Below are 12,598 nucleotides of genomic sequence, written 5' to 3'. Positions count from 1 at the left end.
CATCTGTCTTTCCCTTCTGCACTTTGCCACATATCTAAGATTTCCTAATTAATAGTTTGGAAGTTGAAATTGCTCATAATTTTAGTCATGTTGTGCTTTATCCCCTCATAAACCTCTTTTGTTTCCTTCATCTTATGGTGTGGGGAACATGCTGATGTTACCTCCCCTTTATTCCTTAAAAGCTTTTTGTCTTCTTGCTGGACTGAGATTGATTAAGTGCGATATTAGAATCAGTCATTCTGATGTGCTGTGATCTATAGTACATTTTTCTTTGTTTCTGTTTGCCTAATTCTGTCCTTGTTTAGTAAGTTTTACAGGTTAGATTTTTGTCTCTCTCTTATCCCTTTCCTTGTCTCATTCTTTCCTGCACTGCCCTTCCCTCTTCCCTGCAATACTACTTTGAAGAGAGAGCACCCTTGTGAGTGGCAGAGCTATGCTATGGTTTCAATTAAAAGTGTTTCATTATTGTCTGTACGCACTGCTGCTTCTCTTCTGGGCATCACTTAGAACAAAGTGTTTTCAAAACCAGATGGACCTTATAAGCTTCCCTGTGAGAATTTGATTGACTTTCAGTTTTCCTCACCTTCTTGTATCCCTATAACAAACACATCAAAAACAGAGGCAGCAAATAGCATTTTTCAGTGGGTGGCACAGCCCTTCATCCTTTTAGTGTTGAGGGCTTGGGACCACCCTTCAGTGGAAAATGGAAGGTCACATACCTAGCAGCCTTTAAAAAACCCACCTGGTACTCTTGAAGGGTCTTGCTCTATAGGAGGTTTTTATGTTACTGAGAGCTAACACCTGTATTCACTGCAGCAGTTATAAGGTCACCCTTGGAGTCACCTTGGCAAGCTTGTGCAGCCACAAAGACTGGACATTTTTCCCCCCTTTCTTTATATATTAGTTTTATATCAAAATTCTGTGTTAGACTTCTGCTAGCGCCTCTTTTTTCCTGTCAGTAGTTTGAGGTCAAGGGTAGAGCAGAAAGTGAAAACTTATGAGTGTGACTGGGACGGTAGAATATGTTGTCCAAAATGAAGGGATCTGTGATGTTTTCTAAACCAGCTGATCACTGTTTCAGTTTATGAACCTCCTTTGCTTGACAATACCAGTTAAAAGTTTTGTATATTCAGTGCTTGTACTTAAGTAAAAACCAGATACAATTATAAGACAGTGAGGAAGCATCTTGACAGAGATTCACCAGCTTTTCGTTTAATCTGCAATAAGGCTAGTCTTGTGAGCGTAGCTCAGCAGTAATAAAAGGTGAGCAAGGGTCAGGTTCATGAGCTCATATTTTGAATTCAGTTTTGCACAGACCAGCCTTTGAGAAAAGGCTTCTAGATTTGTACTAAAGCTTCCACCACAGCTTTCCTAAGTGGTTCTGGAGGCTCCCTTTCCTTGCAGGGAGGTGCAAGCAGCTGTAGTGGTCTGTTTTTAGAGTTCAGACATGATCATTTTTCTACTATTGGCATTCGTTCTTCTGACAGAAGCTACTTCTTTGTGTATCTGGTAGGCAGCTGTGATACTTTACCTCTTAATTCTCTCTTTGATAAACTAAATAGATGGCCTTCCAAAGTCTCTATAGTCCGATGTCTTCCCAAGACTTGAAGTCATTCTTGTAATTTTTCTCCTTAACCCTATCCAATATTTTAGCATCCTTTTTGTTGTTTTGCTACTAGAGTGAAATTGAACCCTGCAGTAGCCATTTCCCTCACATCACAGATAGAGACAATACCATCTGTTCCCCTATTTACAGAACCAGGGGATTATTAAGCATCTTATTAGTCTCATTGCAGTACATTAAAATTTAGAATTCCTGGTGAGCCTTTGGAATGAGAGGCCTTTAAACTGATGCAACCTGAAAGTAAACCATTTCTCATATTAACTCCTGATCCCTATTCTCTAGATTCTTGTGCTGCCAAAATTCAGTTTTATCTGTTGTAACACTCCTCTGTCTTTGCATGAATTGCTCTCTTTGCAATAATGCCTTATAATGTCATAAATGCAATGGTTGTAGGGTTGGTACTAAATTAAAACTAGACTTCTGTGTTATTGTAGTTAGTGTTGCATGATAGATAGGCGTAGGCTAAACACAATCTGCTTTTGTCTAGGTACTGACTTGAGTATAGACAGTCTACCCCTCCCTCGTAAAGACTATCATGATTGGGCCCTTTTCCATGAAGAGTCACCAAAAAACAACTACAAACTCTTCCATGAACCGACCATCACCTTGTTCAACCACACTGCAACCTTTAGCCGCCATTCCCACCTACCGCTGACCACTCAGTACCTTGAGGGTGTAGAGGTTCTGAAGTCATTGAGGTACATGATCCCAGTGCAGATGAAGAACAGCCTGAGGAAGAGGCTTGCACCACTTGTATATGTGCAGTCTGACTGCAACCCTCCTTCTGATCGGGACAGCTATGTGCGTGAGCTAATGTGCCACATTGAAGTAGACTCTTACGGGGAATGTCTGCATAACAGAGACCTTCCCCAGCATCTCAGAAGTCCAACTGCCATGGATGATGGGAATTTCTCTAAAATACTGGCACAGTACAAGTTCATTCTTGCTTTTGAAAATGCTATCTGTGAAGATTACATCACTGAAAAACTCTGGCGGCCGCTGAAGTTGGGAGTGGTACCAGTATACTTTGGGTCTCCCAGCATTGTAGACTGGCTTCCTAGTAACAGGAGCGCAATCCTGGTATCCAGTTTTTCACACCCTCGGGATCTGGCCCACTATATCAAAACACTGGATACAAACGATCAAGAATATGAGTCCTACCTACAATGGAAGCTGAAAGGGGACATTTCCAACCCAAGACTGCTTACAGCAATGAAGGAACGCAAGTGGGGAGTGCAAGATGTCACCCAGGACAATTACATAGATGCCTTTGAGTGCATGGTGTGTAACAGAGTGTGGGAAAATATCAGAAGGGAAGAAAAGGTACGTGTGTCTTTGTCCTTGTGTCTCAGAGAGGCTTTAAAATGGCACTAGGCTCAGATTTGTCCCAGGAGGTTTGGTTACCAGATTTCTGGGCAGCCTACAACCACTGGTATTGGTGCCACTGGGTTGTGCATTCCCTGTCAAAAGGTGTTGGCAGAAGATACAGCTGCTCAGCCAGAGCATGTTCCTCATGCTGCTGCAGTGCTTGAGCTCATACACATTGACTGTTGAGCTGGTAGTCATTTCAGCAGAACGCTTGATTTATTCAGGGAGAAGGTTTTTATCAGGCTACAGAAAGTAGCCTAACTTGCTGACATGCTTTAGATGACCTGGAACAGTTGGCAACAGGTTGCCCAGAGGGGTTGTGGGATCTCTGTCCTTGGAGATGTCTTAAGACTCAACTCAGTGCTGCCCTAGGCAATTAGATATGATTAGACCTGTTTGGAAGAGGCAACTCGACTAGATGATCCCTGGAGGTCCCTCCTGACTTAAATACTCTATGACTGTCTGGGTCTACATATGTGTTTGGGTACATTCAAACCTGTAGTGACAACATGCCAGTGCCTGTGGCCACACTTGGTGACTAAACATTGAAACATTGATGTTTGCACCTTTTTTGCACAACATTGAGGTTGTGCATTTGTGAGCAGAACTGGACCTGTTCCTCCCAGTCTAATTCTCTTGAAATTATGCTGATAGAGACTAGCTAGAAATGGCTGTCTTACCAGGAAGCCCAGCACTGAGATCCCAGCAGTCTTGCAAGGGTGCCAGACATGACACCAGAAGGCCATTTCAAAGGCACCATGAGCTGTTCAGTCTCCTGAGGCTACTAACTGTGGAGGAAAGCTGATGTCACTCCAGGCTTCAAAAAGGGCAAGAAGGAGGACCCAGGAAACTACAGGGCAGTCAGCCTCACCTCCACCTGTCGAAAGGTGACGGAACAGCTCATCCTGGATGTCATCTCTAAGCATGTAAAGGAAAAGAAGGTTATCAGTAGTCAACATGGATTCACTAAGGGGAAATCATGCCTGACCAGCCTTCTGTGGTGGAATGACCAGCTGGGTAGATGAGAGGAATGCAGTGGATGTTGTCTACCTTGACCTCAGCAAGGCTTTTGACACTGTCTCCCACAACATCCTCATAGGTGAGCTCAGGCAGTGTGGGTTGGGTGGTGGACAGTGAGGTGGATTGAGAACTGGCTGAATGGCAGAGCTCAGAGGGTTGGGATCCGTGGTGCAGAGTCCAGCTGGAGCCTCGTAGCTTGCGGTGTTCCCCAGGGGTCAGTGCTGGGTCTGGTTTGGCTCACCTGACTCATCAGTGACCTGGATGAAGGGACCGAGTGTACCCTCAGCAAGTTTGCTGATGATACAAACTGGGAGCAGTGGCTGACACACCAGAAAGCTGCGCTGCCATTCAGCGAGACCTGGACAGGCCAGAGAGCTGGGTGGAGAGGGACCTCATGAAGTCCAGCAAAGGCAAGTGTAAGGCCCTGCACCTGGGAAGGGACAGCCCCAGGCACCAGCACAGGCTGGGGATGACCTGCTGGAAGGCAGCTCTGCGGGGAAGGACCTGGGAGTGCTGGTGGACAGCAAGTTGTCCAAGAGCCAGCGGTGTGCCCTGGTGGCCAAGGCCCATGGGACCCTAGGGTACATTAGGAAGAGTGTAGCCGGCAGGTATAGGGAGGTGATCCTCCCCCTCTGCTCTGCCCTGGTGAGGTCACATCGGGAGTGCTGTGTCCAGTGCTGGGCTCCCCAGTTCGAGAGAGACAGGGAACTGCTGGAGAGGGTCCAGCAGAGGGCTGTGAAGATGATGAGGGGACTGGAGCATCTCCCTTGTGAGGAAAGGCTGAGAGAGCTGGGCCTGTTTAGCCTGGAGAAGGGAAGACTGAGGGGGGATCTTATCAATGTCTACAGATATCTTAAGGGTGAATGTCAAGAGGACAGGGCCAGGCTCTTTTCAGTGGTGACCAGTGACAGGACAAGGGGCAGCAGGGACAAACTGAAACACAAGAAGTTCCTTCTGAATATGAGGAAAAAATTCAGTACTTTGAGTGTGACAGGGCACTGGAACAGGCTGCCCAGAGAGGTTGTGGAGCCTGCTTGTTGTGGAGATACTAAAAAACAACCTGGACACAGTTCTGTGCAACCTGCCCTAGGTGAACCTGCTTTAGCAGGGGTTTGGACTAGATGGTCTCCAGAGGTCCCTTCCAACCCTGACCATTCTGTGATTCTGTGATTTGGCTGGTATAAACAGAGCATTACTTGGAATTAAACTGAAGCTAAAAGCTCTCACCACATACATTTCTGAACTGGTGGATACTCATTTTAATTGCTACGTTCCTATAAGGTTTCCAGGTTTACATACCAAGAGTCAGTAGCCATTTTTTAAACTCTCCATGAGCTCAGTTATCAGCATGAATAAAAAAAACACCTTTCCAGTAATGAAACTGGTCAGTGGCTCTAGTATCCTACAGCTGTCCTATATCCATTAGGCCATCTTTCAGCTGGTCAGAGTCTGAGCAATACACCATATGGTCAGCCAGTAGCAGGGAGATGAAGAAAGCATTTGAAGTTGCTAAGGTGAGCTGAAGTGCTGGGGAAAGCAAACTGCTAATACATTTAACTAGGCTTTTCTGTTTGAGTCTGGTGCAAATCTGGACAGATGTCCTCTCTTTGAGTTAGGAATACAACCATGGAAAGGTGTAGAGTAGGTTAGATACAGATACCCCTTCCACATGCTTTTGTGGCTCTCTAGTCAAGAAGATTATGAAGACGAGTTTGGTCTCCTGGTCTATGCATCCCTTGTTTTTTCTCCTAAAAAAATTATCTCATTAAGTGTGTGCGTATTTAAGATGAAAACAGAATAATATGATGGAAATAGAACTCCTTGCATTAGCATTTCATTTTGGGTGGGCTGGTGCTGCTCATTCGCAGCCAAACCTGATCTGAGATTCAGGCTTTTGTCAGCGTAACTGGCCTCATCCCAGACACTGGAGGGAGCTTCCCTTCTGACACCCACAGGGACATGGCTAGAGCCTGTAGCGGGAAGGAAAATGCCATTGACATGCTTTGATAGTTTACTAATGGCATAGCAGCTTTCTTCTCTGTCTGCCAGCATCCCTGAATAACCCCTTTTATTTTCTCTCCATTGCCAGGGATGGCTGCCCCAGAGATGGAATGCTCAGATTAACCATCTGAGCTGCCCCAAACCAGAGGCTTTCAGGTTCTCATCTTCAGACCCTGGTTGGACTTCTCTCCAAGAGATGTGGATACCAAGCTTTGAGCAATCTAAGAAAGAAGCCTGGGCGCTGAGGCATCTGGTGGAAAGGAACAGGAATTTTACAGCTCAAGAATTTTGGATGCTTGTATTCAAAGAATGAACACAATCACCTGCACAACAGTGTGAGCTCCTCAGAGGAGTCTGTAGAATTTTCTTTTGTAGGTCACCTTATCATATGTGGGATTGGTAGCCACAGGAAGTAGACCTGTAAGACTGAATGTAGTCTGTTCAGTACTCAAGGGGTACTAAGGAAGGCTAAACAATAGAATCACCCTATCAGGTGATATGTGTGTATATATATGTGTGAGTGTGTGTATATATATATATGTTCAGTAATATGTACATTTATATTAATTGTCATTAGCTCAGATGTTTGAGCATTAACGCACAAGTCAAGGTTCTCAAAGCCCTGTTTTAAGCGCACAGCTAATTCCCATGAAACAGATGGATCTCCCTCCATCTTTAAGTATGCAGCTATGTCGATAGCCTCAGGACCCTTTTTTCCCCAGTGCTCGACGACCCTCCTTTGCTGCATTGATAGTCATGAGCTGGAGAGCAGCTGACACCATTGCACTGGTACAGCTTCTGTACTGCTTTGGAGGTAGTGGAAAACCTTGGGACTGTGTCCCTGGCTAGCTGTTTATTATCAATTTTCCTGGCATCAGCAGATTTAGCAGGGACTTGGCAGGCTTTGTGTCCTGACACGAGTGCCAATGTAAAGTGCATTAGTGCTTGGCACAAGAAAGCACCATCTGTTAGTGTCCAGGGACAGATTGAATGAAAAACGTGCTGGCTCAGACTTACCCACCATCTTTTGCTAAAAATAAGCATAGCACATGAATATCTCCACTCCCCAGAAGTGGGACTGGCCTTAATCTGATTTACCTTCTTGCCTTTCTGATGGTGGACTAGTGTTATGGATGGACCATGTGTGAACAGGGAATTACATGCTTGAAAGGGCAGGGATAAAATGGAGGGTCCACTGATGCTGAAGAGTCTTCAATAGGCACAAGGAGCGGTAGGCAAGCACCCTTCCTATTTCAACACAGAAAACCCTAATTTACTTTGACTGACAAAGAAAAAACTTGGTGATCCTGGTCATCACTTGCCAAAGGGCACAACCTTTGCCTGGCTTGCAGATTGTTGCAGTTCTCATCCCAAAATCTTGCATCCTCAGTCTATGGAGGAGTCAACTTCCACAGGGTCCACCAAATGGCATTATTTGGGTGGAACTATTAGGACGAGAGACTGTCATTCATACACATGCCCATGTATGTGCAGATACACAGGCAGTTATAACTACTAATATGGAGTTCTTCACATGGCTGGAAAGGCAGATTTTCACCTGTCTGATAATTTCCATGCAATTGTTCCTTGTAGTAGGCTATTTTAAGACTGCTGTCAACCATCTGGCTGTTTTATGAATTAGTAGCCATGGGGAAGGATGTGAATAGCATTTACACAACGAAATTCAGCTGCAAAATTTACTTACCTTGGAAAAGTTTTCTCACCAGTAATTTTCTCACCAAATAGATGGTGAATTTTTTTATTACTTTTAAGTTTAGCAAGAGAAAGAGCAGTTTTGTGGCCATAAACCACGTAGTATTGGTCATTGCCTCTATGAGCACATACTTAGTTTTGATTAAGCAAAACAGTCCCACTGAAATATCTCACCACTAGTGTTTCGCCAGTGTGGCACACAGCATCTCTTGGACATGTCTTAAGCTATTTCCCCAGTGGTCTACAGTGCAAATGATAACTAAGCTCCACAAATGAAACCCTTCCAGAAAGTGGCATTAACACTAGACTTACAGGCTTTACCAAAACGGAATTGAGAGCTGGACATAAACCCAACATTTGCAAAGGGAACTGCTGAATCCCCACCTGTTGCCCCAGGATGGCACTTAATAACTGCAGCATGGAAGACTGCCTCTTTTTCTTGGTGATATTCTGCTGCCTCCTTTGGCAAAAATCTCAAGCCGTGTTGTTTGAAGACCTCAGGAGCTGCACAACTGAAGATTTTTTTTTTATTTTGATTCCAGGGTGGAATCTGTCAGATCCTGAGCTTCCTGAGCAATCTGGTAGAGTGATATCCAAAGGGATGAGGCATATTTATCTCAGTTTATGGCATGTTATTATCCTTCATTTTACTTTGGTGGAGCAGGAGGGAAAGGAAGATTGAAGTAACTGGTTTACAACCCACATTCTGAAATTTCAAGTGGTCAGCAGCAGGTGTTTCAGAAGTAACATCTTCATCCACTGCTATACACAGTAGAAAGATGAGTCCCCAAAGCAGCTGGCTGAAGTGCTCTAGTTGTCACTCAGCCTTACAAGATCTTCTCACAATGCATCCTTTCTAGAACATTAAGCTCCTGGCTCCCACAGGCTAGAGTCCAGAGCAACCTAAATTTGGCCTCTTGGTATTTAATCACCCTCTAGAGCCTTTTCTCCTGTTTTGGGTGGAGGAAGTCTTAGTGAACAATACTCTGGGAGACTTATGGCAAGATTTTGTGCAGTCTAATAAAGTGTAAGAAAGACTGACCGTCGTGAACTTTTAAGTTGATCTCTCTTCTCCCCCTACTGCTCCGGAAAGGAATAAGCAGAAGCAGTTGACGAGCCTCTCTTGTTGTTGTTGTTAGTTGATGTACTAGCCTTCCTGCCGTGTACAGGTTTGTAATTCTAGCCAAGAGAGGAATCCAGTTTGTTTGGCAGGCTTATGTATATCCTGGATGGCACAGCCCTTTCTTTTTTGTTTTCTTTTTGCCTTAGAAAGACAATAGCAAAACAGTTGAGAAAATTTCTGTATTTCCAGCAACAAGAGCTGATTCTGGATGAGTAAATGCATGCTTCCTAACCTCTTGCATAGTGGTAACAAGCTGTTCTGATTTCCTCTGTTGTGGGTTATAACGTAGACAGCTCATACAGGGCTTGCATTTATTCCTCTGAACCCATATCTATCAGCTCTGCTGGAATTCATACGTATTAGTGGCCTCTGAGCCTGCAATGGCATTTGCATCTGAAATACAAAACCTTAGGATCAGTCTGCCCCTTCAGAAGATGCCTGTGTTCAGCTTGGAGGTGTCTCTGGGAATTTGCAGCAGTGCTGATGGGGCTGGAAGAGCCTGGGGAAATAGGCTCTGGAGGCCAGCCATGGACATGGTCCTCCTTCTTCCTCTCCCTGATTTTTCCTCGAGGAAAATCAGGACTGGGGCATGGAAAAAGGAGAACAGGAGTTGCTTTTATCCTTCTTACTACAATCCCCTGGCCTCTCTATTTTCACTACCTTCCACCAGCTCCCCCTGACATACCTGTGCCCTTGTGCCTCCCATCCTCCATGGCATCTGGTTGTGTAGGGAAACAAAACACAAGGGGGTTGTTTTTTCACTGCAAATGTCTGCTCACACTTCTCCACTTTATTTTTGCTGTGTCAGAGGCCTGATCCTCCTCCTGTCCTCCTTGGGTTCTGGCTGCCTGTCCCTGAGGCCATCTCTTAACCAGTGCAGTGATACCTGGGATCAGGCTGCAGGGAAGCCACTAAGGTGAGTGTGAGAAGGAGCTGGCAGAAGCCTCACCTGGGGCCTCCCCTGTCACACCAGGGCTACTTTTGAGGTCTTGATCCTTGTCTGTGCTGTGCTGTGCCATGTTCTGACTGGCCACGGTGCTGACTCTGACCAATGTTCTGGACTTCTGTCTCAATCCTGACCTTCTTCGTCCCTGTGAACCTGCTGGGCAATTGCTGAACTGTGGCTGGCCCTGCTGTCTGTCACCACGCCTGCCCTGCCTGCATGCCTAGCCTGTGGTGCAACATCCTCTCCACCCCTGTGGGGATGCTGCACAATTGGCTCCACTCCCAGCGGACTTTTTGTGCCAGTCAGGGGCCCTTCCAGAAGGTATTGCTGATGGGAAAAGTCCCCTGGCAATATCTGGCCCTGCCATCACGAGGCTTCCTCCAACTGTCTAAGAGTTGCTTCATGTCTTGGTGAGCTGGTCCACAGCAGATGCCCCCACCCGACCCCTGGTGTTGGCCCATTCCCTGACTGTACCCGCAAACCCTCGACAGCCACATCCCCTGTGTCATGGCAGAGTGCTGTGCAGTTGGGCTGTCCTGCACCTGCCATGCCCTGCCTCCTCCTTGCCTTCCTGCATCACTCCAGTGATGGCAGCTCTCCTGGTACATCACTTTGTTCCCCAGTGTGCACAGACTTCAGGTTCAAAATTTCATTCCTCCTCTGGCCACTTGATCCATTTATCCCAGACTGTTTCATTTTTGCATATTTGTTTGCTTCAAAACACACTTGTCTTGCTTCATTTTCTTTAGGAGGGCCTGGTGGGGTGGGGGTGTTAGCACAGGTGGAAGCAGATCATATGAGGTTGCTGTGCTCGGCATACATTAGTGTCACAATGCAGTATTTACCCCAGAAAATGAACAGCAAGCCAATGACTGGGGAAGTGGTTAAAGAAAAGAAATGTAAGGAGGACTTTGACTGTGTTCACTTCAATGCAAGACAAGCCTCGATCCTATGCTGTGGGTGCACAACTGTGCGTTGTGGGCTTCAGAGGTCAGATCCTAGGTTTCCTACCGCTTTCAGCATTTTACAGAGAAACAAAGCCAAACACTTGCTTGTGGAAGGCATTAAGGAAAGCTGAAGATCTCAACGCTGGTAACAAACATTTGCAAAGCACGTGATGTTCTGCTTTGTCAGCAGCACGGCTGTAGGCTGACATGAAATACAGTGAGGGTGGCTGTGTGCTTCTGTAGAAAAGCATGTCACTGCTGTGTATGCATGAGATGAGGGGTGGGGAGGTTTCATATGGCCAGCAGAGTAGAACCACGCACTGCACAGCTCTGTGGAGACTGCTCAGGCAGTTAAGAGAGGTTAAAGCCAGGCGCTTTTTGTGTAATTAACGGAAAAGGAAAGCTTGTCTGAATTGCTTTTCACAGGAGCACTTTCTCCAGCAGCAGCAAGGATGGAAGGCCAGGTAGTGTGGAGTGGTGTGCTGCTGTGTCTTGCTTGTCTGATATTCCCCCCTAAGTCTTTTTAAACTATTGTTACAGAACCCTCATGTGCAGACCTTGTTTTTAGTGTGTCTTTTAGATTCAGGGTTAATGAATTAATTATTAAAAACCTGCAGCCATTTGCTGATCTCTTAACTCCCTGGCTTTGGAAAAAGATAGGTCATGGAGACAGCTATTTTGCATCTAATCAATCAAATGTCTTGAAAGCATTCTTGTTTAATATATGTACATATATTCTGCAGGGAAAAAAGTCCCTGAAGATTGCTAAGGTTGCAAAATAAAGCAGAGTGCAGAACAGTTGTGTAACTGGTCTTTTTAAAAACTGGGGGTTTGTGCTGAAATATTATGGGAAGTTGGGGCACCACCAAGCCAATGAAACCAAGTCCACTTTGGATTCTCAGTCCCATCCCAAAACCACAGACACAGACACACACACACACAAATTACTTACCTTCTCCTCCTGCTTCCTTTCACTTGCTGTCCATCCTGAACCTGGAGTGAGGTGAGAACCTGGAAAAGGACCATTGAAAGAGATGTAGCCAGAAGCAGTATCCTTCTGCCCAGGCACAGGGGAAACACCTGGCATCTCTAACCTGTGGGGCATTTGACTTGCCACTCTGTTAGTCTTCTATACGCAACCCCCCCCATTAAACAGCAGGAGGCTGTATGTTGCTTTTTGATGGCTTCAGACAGAGCAACCTTCCTGGGCTCTGAGTGCCACCTTTCTTGGGCTCTGGGTCACCTGTGTATGCAGGCCTGTGGTCCCACGCTCCCCAGGCTAGGAGGAGTAAGTGGGGCAGTAGGCTCAGAAGACTAAAACATGCTAGGTGCAGCAGGTCTGGGGAAGATTAAGCAAAGCCATTGCTGTTTGGTGGGCTTTGCTGCAGGCTTCAGGGCTGCTTGGCAGCTTTGTCAATCTCCCTTTCAGTGCTGTGTGCTGCCTGGCTCCTTCTGGCCAAACAGCAAGTGTCTTTTGGATGGGGGGGTGTGTCTCCTTGGACCTCTGGTGGACACTGGCTGCTGCAATCCGCAGGGCAGGGCAGGGTCCCAGGAGGCAGTTAGAGGTGCAGCAGCTACAGCCTGGAGATGGAAGTGACAGTGCATCAGCAACAATCCAGCAAGCCTTCCAGGGTCATGAGACTTGGAAGATAATTGTATTCTTTTCCCCTTTGCTGGCAATCTTTCTGAATGTTTTGGTGTGCATGTTTTGCAGTTCCAGGTGTTTCTTTAGCATGGGTAGGCCTCAAGAATACCTTTCTTCTTTATGGATGAAGAAAAGCTTTTGTACTGCACTCCTGTCCCAGCTGTTGGCGTGTTGAGAAAGGCACTGTACAAACCGTCCAGCAAGACCTGTG

At 46.0% G+C, this 12,598-nt stretch overlaps 1 protein-coding gene across 4 annotated transcripts in view; it reads left to right on the top strand.

The window, feature by feature from the left end:
- The window catches only part of FUT10 (fucosyltransferase 10), a 47,403-nt gene extending 35,865 nt beyond the window's left edge, over positions 1–11,538 (top strand). For all 4 annotated transcript variants that reach the window (XM_055699592.1, XM_055699595.1, XM_027816192.2 and 1 more), the window contains 2 exons: positions 2,112–2,947; positions 6,102–11,538. In XM_055699592.1, coding sequence (XP_055555567.1) covers positions 2,112–2,947; positions 6,102–6,326 — 1,061 coding nt within the window. In that variant the 3' untranslated portion in view covers positions 6,327–11,538. The remainder of the gene's footprint in view (positions 1–2,111; positions 2,948–6,101) is intronic.
- Positions 11,539–12,598: the final 1,060 nt, after the last annotated feature.

This window comes from Falco cherrug, chromosome Z, assembly GCF_023634085.1.
Source record: "Falco cherrug isolate bFalChe1 chromosome Z, bFalChe1.pri, whole genome shotgun sequence".
In the NCBI taxonomy this organism is placed as follows: domain Eukaryota; kingdom Metazoa; phylum Chordata; class Aves; order Falconiformes; family Falconidae; genus Falco; species Falco cherrug.
The sequence above is the reverse complement of the archived record's forward strand: the minus strand, read 5'-3'. Positions and strand labels throughout refer to the sequence as shown.